The sequence below is a fragment of the Erpetoichthys calabaricus genome, chromosome 1, assembly GCF_900747795.2.
Source record: "Erpetoichthys calabaricus chromosome 1, fErpCal1.3, whole genome shotgun sequence".
NCBI lineage: Eukaryota > Metazoa > Chordata > Cladistia > Polypteriformes > Polypteridae > Erpetoichthys > Erpetoichthys calabaricus.
In genome coordinates this window covers 246019831-246046867 of record NC_041394.2, presented here as the reverse complement: position 1 = coordinate 246046867, position 27037 = coordinate 246019831, and the positions used below count along the sequence as shown (strand labels likewise).

The 27037-nt window shown below is 39.2% G+C and overlaps 2 protein-coding genes across 4 annotated transcripts in view; one reads left to right on the top strand and one right to left on the bottom strand.

Annotated features, from left to right (window-relative positions):
* The window catches only part of mcm10 (minichromosome maintenance 10 replication initiation factor), a 35172-nt gene extending 31822 nt beyond the window's left edge, over positions 1-3350 (top strand). For all 3 annotated transcript variants that reach the window (XM_051931226.1, XM_028813650.2, XM_051931224.1), the window contains exons 18-20: positions 1636-1781; positions 2027-2069; positions 3066-3350. In XM_051931226.1, the coding sequence (XP_051787186.1) occupies positions 1636-1781; positions 2027-2069; positions 3066-3149 (273 nt within the window). In that variant the 3' untranslated portion in view covers positions 3150-3350. The remainder of the gene's footprint in view (positions 1-1635; positions 1782-2026; positions 2070-3065) is intronic.
* Positions 3351-4039: 689 nt separating this feature from the next.
* ucmaa (upper zone of growth plate and cartilage matrix associated a) lies at positions 4040-25970 on the bottom strand. Its single transcript, XM_028794836.2, has 5 exons — positions 25736-25970; positions 25458-25523; positions 25280-25375; positions 5026-5124; positions 4040-4392 (listed from the first exon to the last, which is right to left on the bottom strand). The coding sequence occupies exons 1-5, from the start codon at positions 25791-25793 to the stop codon at positions 4295-4297; spliced, it is 417 nt and encodes a 138-aa protein (XP_028650669.1). The 5' UTR covers positions 25794-25970; the 3' UTR covers positions 4040-4294.
* Positions 25971-27037: the final 1067 nt, after the last annotated feature.

Sequence of the window (27037 nt, the reverse complement as noted above, 5' to 3'; positions counted from 1 at the left end):
TCGATGTGCGTGCTTCGATGTTTGATGTGGTGAAGTAAAATGCCGACATATAAATGCATTCATGGTGCCTTTATATTTAAGCGTCGCATATTCCCAATCATAATGACACATATTGTAAAAGTCTCACATACCATCTTCTGTGCCATCATTTTTTTCCTGGGGCTTCCTCCTGACCTGACAGTAGAGGCAAACAGCAATAGATCACCACACAGAACACATTAAATTTATGATATTCCAACTCTCTGCACATTTAGAATCCTTAGATTTATACTTGATATCACTTTCATGATGAAAAGCATTAAGGTATGTATGTTACATTTTACAGATAAATCATTAATTTCGTTTAAATAATGAATACTGTTAATAATTACACACATGGGGATGACACGGTAGTGGAGTGGTAGCACTGCTGTCTCGCAGGGAGTCACGTCGCTGTTGTTCCTTGCTTGGAATGTACATGTTTTCCTGCGGGGTTTCTACAGTGAGCTCCGGTTTCCTTCCAAAGATAAGCAGATTTGGTGACACTAAAATGACGCTAGTGTATGTGAGTGCTTGTATTCACCTTGTAACAAGCTGCTGCCCCATCTGATTGTTTCTGCCTCATGTCCAATGCTTGCTGGAATGGACACATCCCTGGATTGATGGATTTAATCACTAAACATCCTTTTCAGGAACATTGCGGTAAGGTGTCATCGCAATTTAATGGGTGTTCCAGGCAACTCACAACACAGTGAAACCGAACCTGTTCTCACCGTGATAATTGTGAATTTCCCCTTGGGATTAATAAAGTATCTATCTATCTAATATCTCGCACTGCCACCTGGTGGATTCCTCCAGATTTACATAAAGTACGCGTGCAAGTATAAACAGTAAAAGGCTTGCATAGCAGGAGCGTCCACTAGAGCATGCGTCGTGCCGTGTGAAGTATAAACCCAACCTTAGACTGCTTTATTTTTGAGGTACCTTTCTCACCTCCTGTCTAGTTTTTCCTGCCCGTTTTTGAAGGAGACTTTCAGAATGCTTCTTATGCCTTTTCTTCTCCTTGTTTGTCTCACATTTGTACTTTCTTGTTTGAATTTGTCAACAAAGCAACACTGACCAGTCACATCAAAGACAAACTGACCAATAAGATTGCTTTGAGGGAATGAACACACAGACCTTTAGTGTTTTATTATATAGTAGATGGATTTTAACCTCGACTTCACTTGTTTTTTAATGATTATTCGTTCATTCATTAAGTTGATGCACTGCATTGATTTTCACTTTGAGAATAAAGGCACTTTTGTAGAACCTCTGGTTGGTTTCTGTGTCCTCATTGTCTGGCTCATCTTGATTCATGACTATCGGTGGATGGGGGAACCAAGTTAGTATGCCAACTGCAGCCAGTCTGGACCATCACATGTTGCTGCCAGAACAAGATTTTAGTTGTGTTCAGTCCTTTGCTGGGGAAGCATCTTCAGGTAGTACAAGGAATGCCTTGATTTCTTTGTTTTGGCTCTGTGAACTGATTTTTAAAGCATATTGTATTTGTTGTTCTTTTTTCATTGATTAAGTTCTGTTGGAAATTTAGATTTCAGATAAAGAGGAACTAAAGAAAATGTGTAAATAAATGTGGTCTTTTTCCTCTTATTTCAGTGTAAATATACATACTTCAAGCCACTGGATAAATGTGTTAATGAGAATCATGATTACCATTGGCATGATGCAGTGAAGCGCTTCTTCAGATGTCAGTGTGGACAAAGAGCAATATCACTGGACAGACTACCCCACAAACACTGCAGGTAAAGCTGTACATAAATGAACATTTCCTTGACCTGCAGATCCAGCAACATTTTCCAGGTGTACTGTTTATCAAAAAGCCTGGACATAGCTGTAATCTTGTTCAAATTATACAAACTGTAGTTGCTTGAGCCTCCTAGTGCCTTTTTAATCTTGATTAAAAAGGAAATTTTTACTTAGGTAATTTTTGAGCAGAATATGTTATACATATTTTAATGTGTCAATGGATTTTGTTTTTTCATTTCAGCAACTGTGGACTGTTTAAATGGGAAAGAGATGGAATGTTAAAGGTACCAATTGATATTTCTGTTTTAAATGCAGTAATATATTTTATTGGTTCATACATATATTACTTTGAAAATCAGATTGACAAAAATGCATATAATTTGAATTTGGTTGAGTGATTGGTGGTCTGAACTTTTATGTGACTAAAATAGTTTTGAAGTTAAATTGGGGCTGTTTTATTCATCCTAGTAATAAAATGCTGTTCGGAAATGCATAAAGCCTTAAGTTGCTGTGTTCACAAAACTTGTTTTTAAGTTCAGCAATAATTAGATATCTAATACTCAAAAGAAAAGTATATAAATGGATATTATATAGATATGGATATAATACAGTATATGGATGGAAAAGGGGCTCTTTTTTACTATCAATAAGGGTGTATTTTCTTTAATCACAACTTTGCAGAAGAGCTTAATTAGCACTCTGTTTCACATTAGCATTTTTTAATTAAATGGGTGGTGCAGAATTCAGATTCAGTGAATCCCACATCTGGCCATTGTGTGAAAGTTTGTACTTCCACTCTGTGCCAGCTTGGGGTTTTTCTTTAGTTATGATTTACTGGTAACTCCAAATTGACCCAGTTTGAGCGTTGAAGCATTTATGACATGTGTATGCTATGCACCTGATGTTGCTGTTACACATTCTTGTCCTCTGTGTCCATGAACTGGATTTAGGAGTTAGAGATGGAATGCAATGTTATTAAAAAGCAAATATACCATAGGTATTTAAAGTGATGTCTCTCTTTTTCTACCCATTTTGCTGTATTATCCTTAAGCATGCGCAATGTATGAAATAGTAGGTTTTTTTTTTTTTGTTTTAACTTTTAGAACTTTTTGCCTGTGTATAAATACTATTATTGTTCATGCTACAGTATGTTAAATTGGAAAACAATTACAATAACAAAGGTTTTAGTTATTTGTCAATGGGTTAGCAAAATTCTATTAAGATATATAGAAAAACCATGAAAAAAACACATCTTAATTTTTTTTTTTTTTTATTAACAGGAGAAGACTGGTCCTAAAATTGGCGCAGAGCTGCTCTTGCCCAGGGGAGAGGAGCATGTTAAATTTCTTAACAGTCTGAAGTAAATTTATGCAGTGAATTATGTTTTGCCCTGTAGCTCTAAGCCTTTGGAAGTAATGTGATATACAGAACTTGTTTTGCCTACCTTTTATTGCATTAATATTTTATCAGGTTTATCTTTTAAGAGAAATTACATTTCTTTCTATAAATTTCATGTATTTAAAGCAATTGAGTGAAAAAAGTAAATAAATTTTTAATTGAGTGTCTGTTCTTTCTGGTGTTTTTTTTCTTTGAACTTGATGCTGGGAAAGCCTCTGGCTCCTCGTAACCCAGAAATTGGATAAGCAGGTTCAGAGAATGAATGAATGAATGAATGGTTGGTTAAACATGATTTTCAAATGTTTTATATGGCAGATTGTACTGCAAGTTAAAATAATTCAGTGTTGTAAACAAGCTAACTCCAACAAAGCTTCATTATTTACTAGTTTGGTGTGAACATCTTTTTAAAGAGAATATGATCAAGCTTTACTTTGATGTTGATTATTTTCTACTAACCATATACTAATAGTGACAACCTGAACTACTGATGTAAAGACAGACTGGTTAGCTACTTACATAGTTTAACAATTAAAACCTGATGATATTTGCTGGGATTACAATATTTATTCAGATTACATGTAATGTATTTTATGTAATCAGTCTTTACAGTACTTCAAATAAAATATTAAGCACAGCCAAATTTGTGCTTTTTTTTTCTTTTTTTTTTTTTCTTTTGCTGTTTTGCATACTCATATTTTAGATTTGTGTGGTCCATTTCAATTATTGATAAATGGGCCCATTTTTGTTGGGTCAACTTAAAAAAAAATGCTTTTGGAATGAGTATGCTGTACAATTCATCTACATGTTTTACCCAGAAGAGGGAGCTGTGCTTTATATTTTATTTAAAAAAAAAAAAAAAAAAGTAGTTAATGATACAATATTCATAGTACCGTTACATTTGTACAAATCACATTTTTATCATATTTTAGTAACAAAGATTTTTTTGGTTTTGATGTAATAACCCAAAGACTAAATCTATATAAAGCTGAATAAAAAAAAGACATCAGTTTAAAACTGACCAGTTTGGCATGGCATTATTAAATAAGGTACATCAATCAAATATATATTTCATGTCTTTTGTCCTTTTCAGGCAATCCTGTCAGTGCCCACTTTAAACATGGTGACGATTGTACTCGTATGGTGGGTAGAGGCCATCATAGTGCCATTCACGCCATTGTTCAGTTTTTTCACGGGTTCTCTCATACTGCTCTGTAGGCAACAATGAAGAAACATTCATTATAAAACAAGTTGATATGCAGTTCATGATAGCTTCTTTATGTACAGCTTTTCTTTTCTAACATTGCAGTTTTGGTTAATTTGTTGTTATTTAAAGCATCTTGTCAAAAGAGGGAAAATAATACTTTTTAATAATTCTTTGAAATGTACACGAAAAATAAGGTGTGTGTATATATAGTTTATATAATCCATACATTTACTGAAATGTTTGCTACCATAAAAAACAATGATAAATAACAATAACCTCATCAGTAATCAACTTCCAAGCAATTATGATAAAATAGATGCTGAACATCAATGCAGCTGTTATTTATGCAATTATTATTAAAATACTGCACATAACACTCTGAGCATAATAATGCATTAGTTTTATCCACCAGACTTAATGCTTATCATACACAGGCAATTTAATAGTGAAGATCAGGCTTATTAAAAATCCTGTTAGCACCTTTTTATGATGATTTATATATCCATGATGATTTTGCAAGTATGGCTATAATACAGAATTGTTTATTTTAAAGTATCCTGACCTAGCCATGTGTTGGTAGTGTGTAGGGTGTATTTTTTGTGGAGAAACTTTTGAGTAGCAATAAACAATTAACTTACCATCACGTTCCTCCTCTACATAGTTTTCATATTCATTTCTCTGTTCTTCATAATACTCCCTTCTCCGTTCATCAGCAGCTAGTCTTTGTCTGTTCTCTGCTGCAGAGATACATGGTATCACAGATGTTTTAATTTTAGTAATAGCATTCCAAATGTGAGATTTAGTGTTTTGTGTTAAGCATTTGAAAGCTATATTTGGTTAGTAGAGGCCTGCTAAGTCTATTAACTACGTATTTTTTTTCTCTCAAATATCCAGTTTCAGAATGACTTTTTCTTACTGTATGGTCAAAATTCATGTCTTTATGCCTTGAAAAAAAAATTGAACCAAATGCAGAAACCATTAATTGTTTGAATGTGTGTGGTTAAGGATTAGGATACCTGTAACGTTTATTTTGGAAGATAACCGCAATAGAGGTTTATTAGAACACACATTTGACAAACTAACATACTGTAACTGACATATAATATATACACACACACACGTTTTAGACATCTCCAAGCTCCTGAATATTGTACACCTCATACTGATTTGCTTACAATAGTGCAGCACATTAGAGTACATTTCTGGTTCATAATTGTATGAATTTAAAGTTTAGATTGTAGTATTTTATTTATATATATATATATATATATATATATATATATACACACACACACACACACACAGTGGAACCTCGGTACACGTACAACTCGGTTTATGACTAAAAAGTTCGCCAAACCTTTGCCTCGGTTCACGACCACACACTCGGTATACGAACAAGCCAGGTTCCCTTTCAGTTTGTACATGTTCAGTCTCTCCCTGTGCATTTCCTGTGCAGCGAGCAAGAGAGAGCGCGACACACACACACAGGCAGCGCGAGACAGAGAGAGACGCACGCACACACACACACACAGGAGCTCCAGGCTCGCAAAAGAGAGACACACACACACAGGCACGGGAGAGAGAGGCGTGCACACACACAGGAGCAGGCTAGAGAGACACACACACACAGGCGCTCCAGGCTCGCAAAAGAGAGACGCACGCACACACACAGGAGCGCGCTAGAGAGACACACACAGGCGCTCCAGGCTCGCAAAAGAGAGAGACACACACACACAGGAGAGAGGGAGCGAGGGACACATAAGGTAGAGAAGGCTTGTTTTTGTTTTCAGTTCTATTTACAGTGATCGGTTCGTAGCCTGCATTGTTGCAATGTTACTTTTCTTGGTGGTTTATTAAATTACGGATTTTTCAAATGTTCATTTTTTTTCCCCTGTGCTTAAAACTCATTAAAAAAAGTGTTTTTAGCGAGCGGTTCCTAGCACTATAGCGTGAACTATTGCAGTGTTAGTTTTCTCTGTTGTTCAAGGTTTTCTCAGTATTATTCAATGTTTTTACATTTAGTTTACCATTACGCTGTGCATTCTATGGTGTAATTAACTATATTTGTGCTTAAAAACTAAAAAATATATATATTTACATACAGTTCGTACGGTCTGGAACGGATTAATTGTATTTACATACAACCCTATGGGAGAAATTGCTTCGGTTCACGACCAACTCAGTTTACGACCAGAGTTTTGGAACGAATTGTGGTCGTAAAACGAGGTTCCAGTGTATGTATGTATAATATATATATAATCGGATTGTGATTCAGACTACGAATGCCATGAATATATATATATATATATATATATATATATATATATATATATATATATATATATATATATATAATATACATACAGTAATCCCTCCTCCATCGCGGGGGTTGCGTTCCAGAGCCACCCGCGAAATAAGAAAATCCGCGAAGTAGAAACCATATGTTTATATGGTTATTTTTATATTGTCATGCTTGGGTCACAGATTTGCGCAGAAACACAGGAGGTTGTAGAGAGACAGGAACGTTATTCAAACACTGCAAACAAACATTTGTCTCTTTTTCAAAAGTTTAAACTGTGCTCCATGACAAGACAGAGATGACAGTTCTGTCTCACAATTAAAAGAATGCAAACATATCTTCCTCTTCAAAGGAAACAGAGAGTAAAGCAAACAAATCAATAGGGCTGTTTGGCTCTTAAGTATGCGAAGCACCGCCGGTACAAAGCTGTTGAAGGCGGCAGCTCACACCCCCTCCGTCCGGAGCAGAGAGAGAGAGAGAAAAACAAAGTCAAAAATCAATACGTGCCCTTTGAGCTTTTAAGTATGCGAAGCACCGTGCAGCACACTTAAAAGCTGCACACAGAAGGTAGCAACGTGAAGATAATCTTTCAGCATTTTTAGACGAGCGTCCGTATCGTCTAGGTGTGCGAACAGCCCCCCTGCTCACACCCCCTACGTCAGGATCACAGATAGTCAGCGCAAGAGAGAGAGAAAGAGAAGTAAGTTGGGTAGCTTCTCAGCCATCTGCCAATAGCGTCCCTTGTATGAAATCAACTGGGCAAACCAACTGAGGAAGCATGTACCAGAAATTAAAAGACCTATTGTCCGCAGAAATCCGCGAACCAGCAAAAAATCCGTGATAAATATTTAAATTTGCTTACATATAAAATCCGCGATAGAGTGAAGCCGCGAAAGGCAAAGCGCGATATAGCGAGGGATCACTGTGTGTATATATATATATATATATATATATATATTATATATATGTATATAAAACACATAGTTTACTGTCAAATATTGCAAAGAGTTTCGCCCTTATTTGGGCTCATCGGGCGTACACACTCCACTGCACCCCTCTTGGGGATCGAACCTCGGACTTCAGCATCAGAAGCGAAGCCTCTTTACACTGCGCCATACAATCAGATTGAGATTCAGACTACGAATGATATATATATAATATATAAAATCCCCAGCCACAGGTCACAAGCCGGGATAAATACTGTATGGAGGGTTACGTCAGGAAGGGCATCTGGTGTAAAATTTTGCCAGATGAATATCCGGACAACAATACAAATTTCCATACCAATTGGTTGAGGCCCGGGTTAACAACAGCCACCACCAGTACTGTTAGCTAACAGGGTACTGGCGGAAATTGGGCTACTTTTGGCTGAAGAAGGAACAGAAGAGGGGACAGACGTGTCCAGAGGAGAGGAGGAAGGTAAAGAGAGTGGAACTGAGGGTAGGAACTTTAAAATGTTGGCAGTATGACTGGTAAGGGGAGAGAGCTCCGATTAAGATGGAGAGAAGGAAGGTTGATATATTGTGTGTGCAAGAGAACTAAATGGAAGGGGAGTAAGGCCAGGTGGATTTAAATTGTTTTGTCATGGTGTGGCTGGGAGGAGAAATGGGAACAGTATGTCAAGATTGTTTTGGAGGTGAAAAGAGTGTCTGACAGAGTAATGATTATTAACCTGGAAATTGGAGGTGTGATGAGGAATGTTGTTAGTGCATATGTCCTGCAAGTTGGGTGTGCAATGGAAGAGAGAGATGATTTCTGGAGTGAGTTGGATGAAGTGATGGACAATGTACCCAAGGGACAGAAAGTGGTATTTGGAGCAGATTTCAATGGACATGTTGGTGAAGGGAACAGAGGAGATGAGGGGGTGATGGGTAGGTATGGTGTCAAGGAGAGGAATGAAGAAGGTCAGATGACAGTGGATTTTTCTAAAATATGTACAAGAGTGGAGGAAGACTACAAAGTTGTGGCAGGGAAAAGCATAGTTAGGCATCATGGGATGGTGGTCTGTAGGATGACGTTGGAGATTAAGAAGAAGTAGAGGAGAGTGAGGGCAGAGCCAAGGATCAAATGATGGAAGTTGATAAAGGAAGATTGCAAGGCTGAGTTTAGGGAAGGAGGTAAGAAAAGCACTGGGTGGCAGTGAATAGTTGGTTTGAGCAGATGGAAAGAGTTCTTTGAGAGGCTGATGAATGAAGAGAATGAGAGAGAAGCCTGGATGATGTGAAAATAGTGAATCAAGTGCAACAGATTAGCAAGGAGGAAGTAAGGACCGCTATGAAGAGGATAAAGAATGAAAAGGATGTTGGTCCAGATGACATACCTATGGAGGTGTTTAGGAGAGATGGCAATGGAGTTTTTAACCAGATTGTTTAATGGAAGCTTGGAAAGTGAGAGGATGCCTGAGGAGTGGAGAAGATGTGTACTGGTGCCAATATTTAAGAATAAGGGGGGTGTGCAGGACTGCAGTAACTACAGGGGGATAAAATTGATGAGCCACAACATGAAGTTATGAGAAAGAGTAGCGGAAGCTCAGTTAAGAAAGGAGGTGATGATTAATGAGCAGCAGTATCATTTCATGCCAAGAAAGAGCATCACAGATGCAATGTTTGCACTGAGGGTGTTGATGGAGAAGTTTAGAGAAGGCCAGAAGGATCTGCATTGTGTCTTTGTGTACCTGAAGAAAGCATATGACAGGGTCCCTCGAGAGGAGTTGTGGTATTGTATGAGGAAGTCAGGAGTGGCAGAGAAGTATATAAGAGTTGTACAGGATATATATGAGGGAAGTGTGACAGTGGTGAGGTCTGCGGTAGCAGTGACTGATGCATTCAAGGTGGAGTTGGGATTACATCAGGGATCGTCTCTGAGCCCTTCCTCATTTGCAATGGTGATGGACAAGTTGACAAATGAGATTAGACAGGAATCCCCATGGACTATGATGTTTACTGATGACATTGCGATCTGTAGTGATAGTAGAGAGCAGGTTGAGGAGACCCTGGAGAGGTGGAGATATGCTGTAGAGAGGAGAGGAATGAAGGTCCGTAGGAACAAGACAGAATACACATGTGTAAATGAGGGGGAGGTCAGTGGAATGATGAGGATGCAAGGAGTAGAGCTGGCGAATGTGGATGAGTTTAAATACTTGGGATCAACAGTACAGAGTAATGGGGATTGTGGAAGAGAGGTGAAAAAGAGAGTGCAGGCAGGGTGAAATGGGTGGAGAAGAGTGTCAGGAGTGATTTGTGAGACGGGTATCAGCAAGAGTGAAAAGGAAGGTCTACAGGATGGTAGTGAGACCAGCTATGTTACATGGGTTGGAGACGGTGGCAATGACCAGAAAGCAGGAGACAGAGCTGGAGGTAGCAGAGTTAAAGATGCTAAGATTTGCACTGGGTGTGACGAGGATGGACAGGATTAGAAATGAGTACATTAGAGGGTCAGCTCAAGTTGAACGGTTCGGAGACAAAGTCAGGGAGGCCAGATTGCGTTGGTTTGGACGTGTGCAGAGGAGAGATGCTGAGTATATTGAGAGAATGATTCTAAAGATAGAGCTGCCAGGGAAGAAGAAGGCCTAAGAGAAGGTTTATGGATGTGGTGAGAGAGGACATGCAGGTGATGGGTGTAACAGAGCAAGATGTAGAGGACAGAAAGATATGGAAGAAGATGATCCGCTGTGGCAACCCCTAACAGGAGCAGCCGAAAGAAGAAGAAGATGATGATGATTGTGCTATTCATCAGAACACTGGAATATCCTTAAAGATGTTATACTAATAAATAAATAATCTGCAAGTGATGCTGTTATGGCATGGAAAATGGGTCCAGACTCCCAGAGTTGATTGAGAGTTGCCTGTGTGTCTTAACGTTGATGGATTCTCCATGGCTATTGTTGAAAAAGCAGAGTTTCATGAAATGTCTACATTCAAAATTGTGTTTTTTTCCTGTATAGTTGTAGAGATGTGTATAAATTTATATATAATCACTCCCACCTTAATTGTTTTATCTTTTACAAAAAAAAAAAAAAATACCAGCTGGGTGCATTTGGAAATGTAATACTTCTGGTAGTCCTACAGAATAACAAATAATTATGCAGCAAATTTTTAAAATTAAGAATGTGTTCATTAATTTAAAATGCAGCTTCCTATTTTATTACATATAATATCCATTTCCCACTCTAGATTCATCAAGTCTGATCCAATTGAATTTAAATATGTGGTCCCAGTTTTTACTCACATCATTGCAAAGCCAACTTACAGCTTTTATAACTTCAATGGGAAGTCCACTGATATGTACAGTATGTATCTGGGCAATAACATTGGTTTGTCCAGCAGCCTTTCCAGTTTCTTTCTGTCACCTTCATAACAAAATTATTGATGTGGACCATTTCAAAGACTTGACAGCTGCTGCAGTTTTTAATTTAAGGATCTGGTGCAACAATTATGAAAAATCCAGAGATTTCAATAATATTAACCTGTGTCTGTCATCTGCAACACTGTTAGTGGATTTTTATGTTTGAGTCAAGAAGAAATTTTCCTAGATCAGTTTACATTAGGACTGTTTATCAAGGTATTTGTATTTTATAATAGATCAGGGGTGGGCAATTGTTTTGGCTCGGGGGCCACTTTGTGGAAGCGGAGGTTAGTGGAGGGCCGCACCTTTTAAAATGATTGCATTCATTAGTTAACTTTGTATTTTAGAAAAGGTATAAATTGTACCATAAAAATCAATAAATATAAATTAAATAAAATAGTGGCAGTTTTATTCAATTTATTTATTGTGCTAATTTCATATCATCTATAGCTGCAAGCACATTTAATTTTAGAATCAGTTTAATGAGACAAATGTACCCTATCACACTTTTCTACAATTTTTTTGAAATCAGGAGTGAGATTGCTTGTTGAGATTCTCATCACAGCCTGCAAGTTAATGTTTGTCAAAGAGCATCTATATTTACTCTTGTTGATCTTCAAGCAAGAAAAACTTTGCTCACAAATATATGTAGACCCAAATATAGAGAACATTTTCCCAGCAAATTTCTTCATACATGGAAATTTTTCAGCAAAGATTTGTAAAAGTCACCTAATGTCACAGCATTAAACATTTCTTTCACAGTGTGATCTGACTGCATGTTAATAAGTTCAAGCTGCAGCTCCTCAGGTGCTGTGTCAATATCAGCAGTGATGGGATAAGAGAGCAAATTGAATTTAGGCTCAATTTTCTTAAAGTCCTGAAATCTTCTTGTGACCTCGTCCTCCAAACTCTGGAGATGATCCCTAATCTTAGCAGAAACACTTTCAGGCACTTTCTGTTTTCCTAATAAACGGAAATGACAAAAATTGCCTTCACCTGCTTGCCTTGCAAATAGACCTAGTTTTGCTTTGAATGATTTTACATGCTTCCACATTTCATGTGCAAACAACCCCTTTCCCTGCAATGTCACATTCAGTTCATTCAATTTCTCAAATACATCAGCTGCAAACATCTCATATCTCCACTCCTCACATCGTATTTTTGTAACAAAATCATGAGATATCTCCTTCATGTCCAGAAATAAGAGGATTTCATTCTGCAATGCCCAGACTCTTTTTATCACTTTGCCCAGGCTCAACCACCTCACACTGTTGTGGTAAATTACGTCTTCATACTCTGCCTCCACATCCTCAACAAAAGATTTGAACTGTCGATGGTGGATTGTCCTTACTCTGATTGTGTTCACCACACTAACAATAGGATCTACCACATGCTTTAAGTCCAGTGCAGCTTTACAAAGGCTCTCCTGATGCAAAATACAATGAAAAGACAAGTTATCACTGTTTGTGTCTTGTGCTTGTAACTTGTTTTTTAAAAGCTTAACCATGCCTACATTTTTTCCACTGAAAGCTCTGGCCCCATCTGTTGTAATGCTTGCCATTTTGTTCCAGGACAAGCCACTTTTCTCTACACAATTCACAGCACGGGCGGCACGGTGGCGCAGTGGGTAGTGCTGCTGCCTCGCAGTTGGGAGACCTGGGTTCACTTCCCGGGTCCTCCCTGCGTGGAGTTTGCATGTTCTCCCCGTGTCTGCGTGGGTTTCCTCCGGGCGCTCCGGTTTCCTCCCACAGTCCAAAGACATGCTGGTTAGGTGGATTGGCGATTCTAAATTGTCCCTAGTGTGTGGGTGTGTTTGTGTGTGTCCTGCAGTGGGTTGGCACCCTGCCCAGGATTGGTTCCTGCCTTGTGCCCTGTGTTGGCTGGGATTGGCTCCAGCAGACCCCCGTGACCCTGTGTTTGGATTCAGCGGGTTGGAAAATGGATGGATGGATGGATTCACAGCACACTATCTTTCATTGATTCTAGGCCAAGTAATTCCTCTGTGATGACGAAATTTTCATTAATTCCACGGATAAAGATGAGTAATTGTGCAGTGTCTTCGTTATCTGTGCTCTCATCCAGTGCCAAAGAAAACCAAACAAAATCTTTGCTCGCAGTCTTCAGCTGTTCTGTGAGTTCGTCACTAATTGAGTCAATGCGCCGCACTATTGTCCTTCTTGACAATGAAATGCTTTCAAATTTGCTTCTCACATCAGGACACAATACGCTTAGACACTCTACCATACACTGCTTAATAAACTCGCCATCCGAAAAAGGCGTGTTGCGTTTAGCAAGGTTGTAGGCTACCATGAAACTTGCTTCTGTAGCGCTATTTTGAAGTGTTGATTGCTTTGTAAGTAATGTTTGTTGCTTCTTCAGCCTTTTCACACACTCCGCAGCTTTTATTTTGCGTTCTTCCTTGGAAAGTTTGCAGCCAAATTCGCTATGTTTTGTTTCGTGGTGTCGTTTCAGATTGTACTCCTTAAATACGGCTATCGTTTCATGACACAATAAACACACTGCTTTATTCCCTGTATTACCAAAGAAATATTTGTTTGTCCATTCTTCATTAAACACACGACATTCATCACCGATTTTACGTTTTTTTCGGAGGGTTCATGGTTTCACTAAAGTTGGAAATTTATATATTTACTGTTGCAAAGACAAAATTGAAATTAACCAGATCAACCGGGAAAGCACTGTGCGTCCTATCTACACTGCGCATGCGTATTGACGTGGCCGTCCTAGTGGAAAATACGAGACGAATCTTCGGTCACGCATGGGAAGGAAATCTCGGTTCAAGGCGGATTTTTCTGGCTGTCTTGGAGGGCCACAAAAAACTCTTAGCGGGCCGCATGTGGCCCGTGGGCTGCAATTTGCCCACCCCTGTAATAGATGATAGGCATAAAAAATGATAAGGCATCTTTAGAATAAAATCTTTAGTGAGCAAAACATTATTTCATACAAATATATTCTTATTTTGAGTTTGTTTTATATTATTAAATTGTAATATTTGTTAGTCGTGTAATTTTGCATATGCATATCTGTACTCCTGCGGTGGGTTGGCACCCTGCCCGGGATTGGTTCCTGCCTTGTGCCCTGTGTTGGCTGGGATTGGCTCCAGCAGACCCCCGTGACCCTGTGTTCGGATTCAGCGGGTTGGACAATGGATGGATGGATATCTGTACTCTTCATGGTATAAAAAAAAGTTCTGATGTGTACTGCAAAGCTCTGCATCTAGTGATTTCCATTTGGTAAGGTCTGTGTTACTTCAATTATCTTTATTTTGATGAAAATTCAACTCTTCTTGAGTACTGTATACTCACAAAATTATGTATCATCTTTCATCATTTGTGAATCTTGCTGCCACAGTCGCACAAAGACTGACAGTCTCTGATTTAGGATGAGATGATGACACCACATTTGCGCCTTTGTTAACTTCACTAAGCTTTCAATTGTAAAAACAGTCTCTACGAGCCCACCCAGCAGATGTCATCACTTTATTGTGTATCTTTGTCCTGAAAAATGAATTGCCACTGTTGTATCATTTACTCTCCCCGCAAAAGCTTCTCTACATCTTTCTCAGTCATATCTTCCAACCATTAGGGTGTGTCATTAATTTCAGTTGGAAGGATGGTACCCATCACATAATCTCCTTGAGATTCTCTGTTGCTTAGCAGGGCAATGTGCACATTTTCCTTACTAGTTTTAAAGGTATATTAGTAGATGAACTGACTTGCTTAGGGTGACAGAGTGAGGCAGTTGCAGGATCTGAACTGAGAGTCTTACCCTTTCAGGCTGAGAGAGTGCCTTAGTGGTTAAGGCATTGGGTTTTAACTTACGAGGCTTCTAGTACAGTTGCCACAATTTCAGATTAAATTACCCTGCCAGTGTTTCATATGTGCCAGATATACTGAATGAAAATATTTGTTCTATTGTTCTATACTTGTAAAGCTATGGTGTTCTCTATAGAAAGTCCATCCATCACTGATACATATGTCCTGCAACTACACTAAAACTAAAAAGTAATTCACATAATTTCTGAATTTGTCTCTTCTAGCAATGGACTTCGAAGGATTTGAACCTACTACTCAACATCAGTGAGAAGAAAGCAGTAAACAGCAAGGTACGCATACTTAATGTATATGGTACCAATATATTGAGTCTAGGTAATCTTAAGTATACAGACTGGGCTGGGGTGTTCGGGTTTTCCAGTGAGTTGTTACTTTTTTCCTGGGGTCATCCCCTCTTTTCCTACTTGTCATTTGTAACATGCTTTGGAGAAAAGTGTCAGCCAAACAAATACCATGTACTTGTATCATTATTTATATGATAACTATACTGTTTTTCCGGGTATTTTTCACAGGATTTCAGGTAACAATAGTATAGAAACATGAGTAAGGAATACATTAGATAAGCTGATTTTTGTTTTCTATTAATTAAAATGAATTTATGTATTTTTACACATTGTTGTTTATCATAGCAATGGAGAGTGGTAATATGTTGCATGCTGGTCACACGTGCAACTAAGAATTTCACTGTACCCTGTGCACTTGTCAGTACCACTGATATTACTACCATGCCACAATGGAAGTTTCTCAATTTCCCTGCTCAAATGTTATTTGTAGCACTAATTGGTGTTTCTTTATAATCAGATGTTTTTTGAACTGCTGCATACAGATAAATCATTATTATTGATTAAATATGAATAGAATGACTGCTTGGATTCCCAGCTAAGGTGTCTTTGGTTTGAATTTTTGACATTTTCCTTGTGTTCATATGGGTAACTAGTTTCTGATCCTGTCTAAAGATGGCCTGCAAATGTGGAAATGATTTAAGCAGAAAAATGCTATGGTGCCACCTGCAACCCTAAATAAGATTGAAGCTCTAGGAGTGTCCAACTCCGGGTCTGAAGGGTCACAGTGGCTGCAGGTTTTCATTCTAACCCTTTTCCTAATCAGTGACCAGTTTTCATTGCTAATTAACTCCTTTTCCCTTCATTTTAATAGCCTGTTTTTAAGGATTCAGTCTTCTGAATTGATTCTTTTCTTTATTAAATGACAGCCAAACCGAAATGAGATGTGAAACGAGCCAACAGATGACCAGCTAAATTGGGTCTTCAAACTCCAACCAATCTCTTAATAAGAAGCTGATTCTTTCTGTTAATTAAACCCATTATTTAATTCCATGGCTTGTTGCTGCTCTCATTCTGCCACAGTAAACATTTCCAAAACTGTTGATTTTTCTGTTTTTTTCTAAGAACACCATCAAAATGTTTTGGTGACCTAAGAGATCAACCTTACCGAGACCATCACCTTTCTTAATTTTCAGATATTGTGTGATGGGCACAGGTGATCTGGCAATGTGGCGGCTTGTGTCTCATTATTGTTTGGCTGCTAATTAAGGAAAAGGAGACAACTAAGGGGCCTGAGTCAAGTTAATTAAAATTAAGGCAAAAGATGCTAATTAGCAGCAAAAACTGGTCACTGATGAAGAAGATGGTTAGAATGAAAACCTGCAGCCACTGGGGCCCTCCAGGACTGGAGTTCAACACCCGTGCTCTAGAATATGCATACTCCACCAAACTCCTGGGATAGTTCATTTCACAATAACATTTGGTTCATGATGTGGAACTGGGTATTGTTTAAATAGATCAACAAGAGGCTGGTAAGAATTTTATATATATATATATATATATATATATATATGTGTGTGTGTGTGTGTGTACATTAATTGGAGCACTTATGTCACTGACCTTTCAGTATTACAATTCTTTAAAAGTGAAATAAACAACTGTGCGATTGCTTTGGATTTGGTGAGTGCTTTGACATTAAAAATGTTGGTCTGGTTTTACCCTGTGTTCAGTCCTGAGGGGAGAGCCACCAGTCATTTGCAAACCTGCATTAAATTAGGTGTGTTTGGAAAATAAGCAGGGAAGAAATATCACAGAACAGATTAACATAATTTTTGTCTTCCTTACTGACGGGTTTAAACAGATGCTAATAACTTTCAGACTGAGAGAAAATATGCTGCTGGCTTGAGCTTCACATATTTTCCAAGCATTTTTTTTGCTTTTGAATGTGACAATGTACTATTCAGTGAGTGGTACAAGAAACAGGTAAACGATCTCCAGCACCCACCAGCAGTTCGGTGTGTGTGTGTTGATTCAGTACATTGCCACATATTGACATTAGCCCACCAGAAGACCGCCAAGAAGCACTGGGAGGCCCACAGTAAAAACAAATTGTGGTATTGATGGAAAGGATTCAAAGGCTACATTTTCCTGGAGTGCACTGCCACTTAACTACACCACATCCGTTAATGGCCTGTCGGTCGACTCCACCAACACACAATCCTGTTATTATTATGCTGGTAGCTGTTTAAGCATAAATAAGCCAAACTAAATGTACCATGAAAATAAAAATTTAGCATTACACTTTCACCAGAAACTGTTCGTTTTAAGGATGAACTTGATTGAGAACTGTCTATTTTTTAACAGTTGAGATGGTCATTGATGTAAACAAACGAAGGAGAGTTGCCAGATATCATCAGTTGAGCCTCTGTGTCTGCCAAAGGGCTGTATTTCAAAGGGTAAAAGCAGACTGGAGCATTAAATGAGATTGGTTTGAATAAGCAGGTTTATTCAAATCATAGCTGACTGACAGGGAGCATTGATAAAAATAAAAGGAACGTCAAAGAGGTCATGTTGAAAGGGTAAAATTATGCCTACGTCTTAAAAATGTAGCTATTACAAAAACAGGTAGGTATCTAGAGGATGCTACAAGTTCACAAGAGATATGGTCTTAAAATCCAAACAATGAAAAATGAAAGCCAACACGTCTTGTGGTGACCAACATGTCACAGTCAGTGCAGACAACAGCTAATGAGAACTATATTAATGATTACAGTTATCTAATCATTCAACAACTTTCAAACTCATTTAATTCAGTTCAGGGTCACTAAGCTCCAGGCAGGACCAACCCTTAATGAGATGTCAGTGATTTTCATACTTGTAATAAGAATAATAATAAATGTGATGGGTGGCATGGTGGCGCAGTGGGTAGTGCTGCTGCCTCGCAGTTGGGAGATCTTGGGACCTGGGTTCGCTTCCCGGGTCCTCCCTGCGTGGAGTTTGCATGTTCTCCCCGTGTCTGCGTGGGTTTCCTCCGGGTGCTCTGGTTTCCTCCCACAGTCCAAAGACATGCAGGTTAGGTGGATTGGCGATTCTAAATTGGCCCTAGTGTGTGGGTGTGTTTGTGTGTGTCCTGCAGTGGGTTGGCACCCTGCCCGGGATTGGTTCCTGCCTTGTGCCCTGTGTGGCTGGGATTGGCTCCAGCAGACCCCCATGACCCTGTGTTCGGATTCAGCGGGTTGGAAAATGGATGGTTGGAGAATTGTGATAATAATAGTAACATTAAAAGTGGAATAGCTGCCATGTTTCTGAGGTTTGAGTCTTTAACTCACAAAGGTGTTACAGTATATTAAAACAGTAATCTAAAACCATTTTCCTAGAGAACACCTGTCAATAAGGAATGACATGCTGCATTCCAATTAGGTTTTCGCATAGGAGAAAGAAAAGAGATTTGAAAACCTATCAAATATGTAGGCTATCCCAAAACACTTATCTGGTAATAAAATCAGGGTCAGCACTTGACAATTTCTCGTTTGAAAACCTAGTGATGTGACTACTCTGTGAAGAGATCCAGAAAATCGGTGGGCCACACGTGCAAAACATCACAACATCTTTTTGCATCAGAAGTGAACATTAACCTGAGTTAAATAATAAGTTTGGTATTGTTCAACTCAGTTATTTCTTCACAATCATATATTGATTTGCCACATTAAATTGCATTCTAAAGTTAAGTGTTTTTTTTATGAATTTTACAATTAATTTGTTTGTTAGTGCACTTCACAAAGGGGCTGAAGGGTACACGGGTCCAAATATGGAAAAATAAAAAATCTTACAAAATATGGTCAATTTTTAAGGTAAGGATGTTATCAGATAATAAATCCACATCTTGAAATTGCACAAATATTGTAAAACAGTGCACCTGCATTGCTTTAGAAAGGAATAAAAAAAAATAAGTAAATAAAATATTTGTGAGAGTCAGCCATTTTAAAAGAAAACCAGCTCACACCTTGTCTTGCCAATTGCCTCTCCCTCTAAAGGAGTGTGGATTCACGTGTTTTGTGAAAGCAATACATACCATTTTTGTTTTGAGAATCAATTCCTTATGTGTCTAAGGATTTAGACGATTAAGTTATCATTTTTAAATTGGGTGTGTCGATAGCGCTTTGAGTACTGAGAAAAGCGCTATATAAATGTAATGAATTATTATTATTATTATAATATGTCCGACTATGAAGATACATTTAACATAATCACTGAACCATATTTGGATGAAGCAGAATATACTGATGTGCAGCTCCAAAAGATCGAAGAGGAAAGAACAGAGAGAAGAGCAGAACTGGACAACTACACCGCTGGAAGCTACACTGATGCAACAAATGAGTGGTTGTTAGTGGTGCACATGTGCAAAATGTGAGGTAATGACCAATGAGGAAGAGTACCCCCACTGCAGAGACTGGGATGTGTTGCTTCCATCACTTGGAAACCTGGATGTATCTGGGGATGAGCCGCCTTTCTCATGTATGGCTGCAGAATTTTCAGCTCTCATCAATCACAGAGTTCTGGAGATACTTTTCCAAACTTAAACTGGAATAAACAATAAAAAACCTACAGGATCAAATGTGCAGCTTTAAATAGAGTGAGTGATCATATGGAGATTATATGCTGCAGAATGTAGTATGAAATTCTTGGTCATGGGAGGTTGGTTACCTTTCTCAAGAAATGGGTGCCAGCCAATCACAGGAATAACTGACAAACACATAAGCACAATCCAATTCACACAAACCTGGAATCTCTATTGAAAATTATCTTTATGGCTTTGTGTTAAGAGAAAACGCTTTGATCAGTCTGGGAGAATGTACAAACTCCACATGGACAATGCCCAGGCACAGAATTCAATTCTACGGCACTAGATCCATGAGGCAGCACTAGTAAGGATTGTTCTACCTTGCCTGCCTACATAAGAGCTACCCATCTATACAGTATTCAGTTTGCTAATGAAAGACTCTTGCATTGTCATAATTCTACAGCTCTATGCTTCAACCAGCTTCACTTGCAACTACAATTAAATATTACATACAGGGCCGGATTTATATGAAAAGAGGCCCTAGGCTATTCCACTTATGAGGCCCTTTCACCTTCCATTTTTAAGTTTGTAAATTACATGAGAGATAATAAAATTTTGCTAACAATTTGAATGTAGGCCCCTCTTGATCTTGAGGCCCTAGGCTGAAGCCTAGTTAGCCTATAGGAAAATCCGGCCCTGATTACATAAGTCTAGAACTGCAGTTGGCTTCAATAATGGGCAATCAAGAGCATGTTTTCTTTTCCTCTTCAGCTGCATGTAGTTGTCCATAGAGAAATGAGTGCTACAAACTTTCAGTAGGTCTTCCATTCGAGTGCTCACATCCAACCCAAGTGCTACAAGCCTAAGCCATTAATTTAAGGTATTGTGGTTACTGTATATTAGGTTGGTGGAAATTGTAGATGACAGCTGTGAGCAGAGGAGCTACTATTCTTACCCCAAAAGAAATTATTCCAAGGATCTGTGATAAAATGATCTGTTCAAATTTCCTTTTGTTATCACAAGAATGGCTCATAAACGTGCAAGTCACATTTTCTTAAGTTGAAACCTTTGCTGCTTCAAAGTGGATGCATTCAGTAAGTTGTAAGGTTTTTTCTACCACCTATGTAGTACCCGTGTACCCTTCAGCTCCATTGCAAGCTGCAAGAAGAAAGTATTTTTAAACTGTATAAAAACACTTCACCTTTAAGTGGTAAATAAATATACCATGATTGTGACAAAATAATTTTAACTTGAAAAATACCAAACATATTCTTTAACTGCCTCCAGTGCTATTCCTGGGCATAGGCTGTTCAGGCAAGGGCCTAGGGTGCCATCTAGAGGTCAGGGTGCTTTAATGCAGCCCTCTGTAGAGATTCCTATCTTTATTTTGCTTAGAAAAATTTGCCTTGACTGGATTGGAGCACAAAGAAATGTTTATGTTGTGCACCTCAGCAGTGTCTGCACTATGCACAGCACAATTTGTGTGCTGTTTCATGTGCAAATGCAGGCAGCTGGCCAGCTGTCTTGGGCGACATGCACATGACAATGAGGCAGAGCTGCTTTAACTTCAGCGGTTAGCAGCTGCCAGGACCAAAAGTCAGGACTCACTCCCAGTCTTCCCATGTGACACACAGCTGAGTCCCAGTCCCCTCCTCCTCCTCCTCAGACTCAGTGCTACAGTGTGAGGGATGATTGACCGGGGTGTAGTCCAGACTCCAGTGAGTGACTGAGTCCATTCAGGCAGCTTCCTCCTGTCATTACAGCCACCCACTTGGCTTGTTCCTCAAGTGAGAGACTGAGCCTGAGGAGAGGAGGTCTTGGAAGTGGCAGCACTGGCACTGCAGAAGGGACACTGTGGCCTCTAAGCCACCAACAATACAAACATTCCAGGGGGACATTATGCAGGGACACATTTAGCACGACACAAGCACAGTGCAAATTGCCCCCACCCCCCCCAAAAAAGCCTTGGTGGTTTATTGGTTAAAATTTTGAGGAGGAGTAGGGGTGACAGGCACTATGCCTAGTATAGTGTTAAATGTGTCATTCCACCCCATCCCCCTCATAATGTCTGGTGGTGTGGTGGCCAATTTCCCTGCTATACTACACTCCTCCTTTGTAGGCTGTACATCGTCATGAAAAGATCGAAACCCTCAGGGGAGGTGGGGGGAACAACAGTGAAATATAGAAGCATTTCTTTTCGCAAATATAAGTCTTATATAATTTTATTATTTATTTATTTTTGCTGTCAAAAAAGGAAAATGTCCTTTAATGTGAACCTCACCTTAAGTTTAGTAATGGCTCCTAACACCCTTTCCCCAACCCGGAGTCAGTTGAACCACCAGGTGCTAGCAAATACCATTAATCCCTTAACTGTAGCTTCTGCAAAAAGAATCTTCTCAAAACTGAAACTCAAAAAGTTACTCTGCAATGTCACAAGACCATCTCAATGGCCTTACAATGATGAGCATTAACAGAGACGTGTCATGGTATGTAGTATATGTTGATGTTATAAATGCAAGGAAGTCAAGGCATGTCCAATTTTAAAGACTTTTATTTCCAATGTTAAGTCCTTCAATTTACCAGTGATGTGTTTCTAATATTATTTATTTGCTGTATTTCCTTTTTCTATATAAAGTTTGTAGTCTGTTAAATAAGTTATTTATATGCAAATTGGTTCTGTTTTGTTATTTTACTGATCTATATAAGTTTTGTATGTTTTCATACACACAAGATGTACATGCAAAAGATTTCTATTGTTGTTATTATTTTATCATTCTATTTACATTTATTTATTTTTAAATAAATAAGTGATTACCCTGTGTTAGTAATATATTGTGTGTTTGTGGACAGTGGTGTGTGTTGGGGGTGAGAGACAGATTTTCTTGCCCTGAGCACCAAAGAGGTCAGAAACAGCCCTGACTGTCTCTTAAATTGCCACTTTATCTTTATGCTGGCCACCCTAACATCTTGAATGGAACAACTGGAGCTTAGCCATAGTTCACTAGTTTTAGCTCCTGTACTCCCAGTGCCGAATGTCCATCCTGCTCCCCACTCTGTATGTTCTGCGAGTCACTTGGGAGATCGTGGCATTTAGCAGGATAAGGTGACCCCCTGGTACTATTTGACAAGCTAAACAGTGGCCTCGCTTTAAATCAAAATGAATATTATCAGAATACACTTCACAAAAGAAACCACATTCGTCTATCTTCAATTTTTTTTACTCAACAGAAAGACATTCGTCTTTCACGCATCGGTCCCAGAATGACTGAATTGCTCACAATTACAAGGTTTGAAAAATGTGCCCTGGAGGTATAAACATGGGTTGAAAGTAAAAACACGAAAACCTGGTTTTAATGGCACTCTCCCTTGACGAAGCGTTTTTTCTATGGCTAAAGTTGTAAACAAAAGACCCTCTTGGCTCTTCTGCCTGCTTTTGGGAGGCTGGCTGCTTTTCTCCATGCAGCCCCGTGCCTCCTACAGCAGCTTCTTTCATCGAATCCACGATGTGCTCTGTAGCGGAGAGGCGCGCAGCATCAAAGGCAACTGGGCAGCTTATGGAGGAGGCCACGGGCAGTAGCGGCTGAGGTTTCCAGTGCCAGGTCATATTCGAGGGGAACCAGTGAGAAGTGCTCGATTGTGGAGTCACAGTAGGCTAATAACACACTAGTAAAGGGATTAAAAGATGACATACCTTTTATTTCAAAAAGAGCAGCACCTTGGCGTAGTGGTTAGCGCTACCGCTTCATAGATGCAACGTGCTGTCGTTTCAAATGTAGGTATGGCATGTCCTTTGTGTGCGGTTTGCACATTTACACCTTTGACTTTATCTTTATTCCCTGATCCCAAACTACTTCTTTATATGACAAAAAAACTACACCATGATGGCCTCTTGTAAATCCGAGTGTGTGTGACAGTTTGTGAATTGGCTCCGGTCCCCGCGACCCTGAATTTGATTAAGCGGTTTACAGAATGAAATGATTTAAATATATCCAATGCTGCAAAAGGTTCACCAGAGAATATAATCTGCTCATCTTCGGGATTTGAGCCTATAGCCCACAGTTAGAATAATGTAGATATACATGCAATAATATATATATATATTAGGTGCATGGTGTTTTTCTTGTTTTAAAATGATAATTATTAACTCCGTACGATTTATTTACAGGGCATTTTTGAATAAGGGTGCACGGAGGTTAGAACCGATGAAGAGTTTGTATGTTCTCCTCAATGCGCGTGTGCGTTTTTGCCGAATTAAGAAAGTCTTAATTGCCCCGTATGTAACAGACTGGCGCACCGGTTCCCCAATTTTTCGTGCCCACACGGGATTAAGCGAGTTGTAGGATGAAGTGATCGAACCATTAAACGTTAATGAATCACACCTTATATCGGTGTTCATTTTTGGGTAGCTGCTTCACAAGGCACGCCATCGCAAGGTGCTTTTATAAAGACGAAATTCAAAGTAACGGGATTAGACAAAAGAACGTGCAATTCGTAATGAATCGCTGGGAAGAATCTGAATACGTATGCGATGTGGGAGGAAAATCTGAGAACCTGGACAAAAATCAAAGTAGACAGAGGATTCAAAAGAATATGTCTGAGCAATGAGTCAATGTATTTTCTAAAGAATTACACACTGAGCTCTGTAAACAAATTATTTCATTTTATCGGTTACAAAAAAAATCCAAGACTGCAGTAAATATAGACAAAATATTTGTAAAATGGGAGTAAAGCTGGTTTCAAAGAGGACTGGGCGAAAAGAAAAGAAAACGAAATACCATCATATAAGATGATAAAAGGCTTTAGCCAAGTGTGTTCGCTCCTGCAAAAGAATAATGGATTTTCTTATATGTTTTGTTCTGTGACAAAATTAACCTTTAATCCTTTTTTGAAACTCTGCATTTAATCGAACTGAACTGCAGCCTACCGTGACAGCATCATGGGCGAGGCAGGAGCAAATTCTGGTCGCGCCTCCAGTCCGTCACAGGACCTTCGTACAGTTAGATTAATGTACATTAATGTAATATGTAATCCACATTTAGTCACGCAATATTGTTGGTTTTTATTTGGAATATAGGGACATTCTCTGAAACCGCTTAATCAGTTTTCGGGTCGCTAATTAGGCTCATCTATACATCTGTATGACTACGGACGAGAACGTCTAAACCGAACATTTGTGGTGAGTAAACTGAGATTTGAACCCAAAACGCTGGAGCTGGAAAACTGCAGTTCTAAAAGCGTATATGCGATGTGCGGCCAATCCGTTTAATTTTCCCACCGTGCTGATGCAGCGCCTGCTTGATGTCAAGTCTTACGGCTCTTGTTCAGACTACACATTTTTTACAATTGAATAATGCAGTATTGTATTGCCTAGACGACCTGAAACGCACAGAAGTGATAAGAATCGATCAGTGCTTCAATCGTGATCGGCGGCTTCAGCTGTCCTGTACGTGGAGCGCTACTTCTTCACCGCCGCGTTCAGGTCCTCGAGGGATTTTGACTGCTTGCGGAGCAGAAAGCGTTTGAGGGAGGGAAAAAAAGTTAAAACAGTCTTACCATTCATCTCGTCTCTGGATTTGGGGGATCTCTTGGCACGTCGCTTAAAAAACTTAGACGCTTCAGCTTCTGGCATGAAAATCCCCTTTTTAATTTCTGGAACCAAAAAATTCATCCAGAGTTTAAATTTTATTTTTAATTTAAAAATCACATAGACATCAACATTTGTTATACTTACCTTCCTGTTTTTCTTTACTCGCCGCTGGATTCCCTCTCACTGATGCACTTTCAGCTTCTTTAACAACTTAAAGATAAGAAAAAATGCACTGTGATGTTTATTTGATCAATAATTGTCCATAATCCAGTTGACCCTCTCTTAATGCTATCGCCTCCTGATCATCTTAAATACAACCATAAATCATTACATCACCTGGTTTCAGTAACGTTTGGCTAACATTCTGCATATTAAGATATAACTGTTATCCACGGTCATAAAAAACGGCTCCGGTTACTTACTTGCCAGAATTAAAACCAGTGCAAAAGCACACAGGAGGATGACCCGCTTCCAGTTCATTTTGCTGAGCTCCAGCTAAAGGATCAGAACAATGGTGAATGAGGCAAGTCTGCAAGTCCAGGTTGGAAATTCCTCATGTGTCAGTTAGGAAGGCAAATAGCTGAAATGTCGTGCTAAGGGGAGGGGCAGCAGGCCCCAGCTCACGGGCAGCGTCCAGCGTTTTAGTGCGGGATCTCTGAGGAGAAGCCCCGTTGTGCCTGATAGAGAAAAACTCTAGGCATTTCGCATAAAAATAAACGATTTCTGCAGCTGAGTGACCATAAGTTAAAAAAACAAGTCGTAAATGAATCTGCCTTCCCCAAGGGTTAATACAAAAATCAAGACTGCACACCTGAGACTTTAAAGACACTATTTCTTGATGACACTACTTTCTTCAGGCTAGAGAAAGTAAAAAGGTAACGCTTTAAATACCTTTTAAATACTCGAGGCCCAACCATTGTGAAATCCTGCATTTTATCACGTATGCCCCTCTGCACGACTTCTTCAAGCGAATTTCATTTCCTTCATGTATATAATCTTGCATCGGACATACAACGTGCGATTTTTAGAACTCATGGTGAAGAGACTACTCACAGTGCACGACAGAGTCACCAGTCGTATACGTGCTCAATCTGAACAAACGCATAATATACATGTACATGACTCCTACGGACAGTTTTACCCATTCAAAAGAAAAAAAAAGCACAAACCAAACATAAGGGCATAACTGGATATGCGGATGGTGGAGGTGTAGTCTATAATTTACCGTTGTGTGTGCCTATTTCGGGTACTTCCATACAATAAAGGTTTCCTACACTGCCTTTGTCATTTCGATTTCGAAAAATTAAAAACGTGAAAATGGGCGTACCCAATACACAATATATTGCGATCCTTGCACAATTAAATGTGTTAACGGTATCATTAAACCGGGTCACGAGACCGCTCACACTACAAGACTACCAAATGAAATTTCCGACATGCAGGGATTCTTTTGATCGAACGACAGGCAAGTTATAAGACGGCGTGACAACCCATCTCGTACTGCACATGACAAGGATGGTCGATGCAGCTAGTAGGACAACACAATTGTCAGTCAGGGGCACACAGTACGCATATACTCAGTCGTGTAGCGTGAGTAGTCGCTTGCCCACGATTTTAAAATATCGTACAGTGTACAATATATATACTGTCTTAAGTCCTCTGTGCGCTCCGGTTTCCTCCCAAAGTCAAAAGACTTGCAGGTTAGATAGATTGGCCAATGCACG

Coding starts and splice junctions, on each gene's coding strand:
- ucmaa (XM_028794836.2), bottom strand. CDS start 25,793: ATGAACTGGAAGCGGGTCATCCTCCTGTGTGCTTTTGCACTGGTTTTA. Junction 25,524..25,735: donor ACTGGTTTTAATTCTGGCAA/GTAAGTAACCGG, acceptor CTTATCTTTAAG/TTGTTAAAGAAGCTGAAAGT. Junction 25,376..25,457: donor GAGTAAAGAAAAACAGGAAG/GTAAGTATAACA, acceptor TTTTGGTTCCAG/AAATTAAAAAGGGGATTTTC.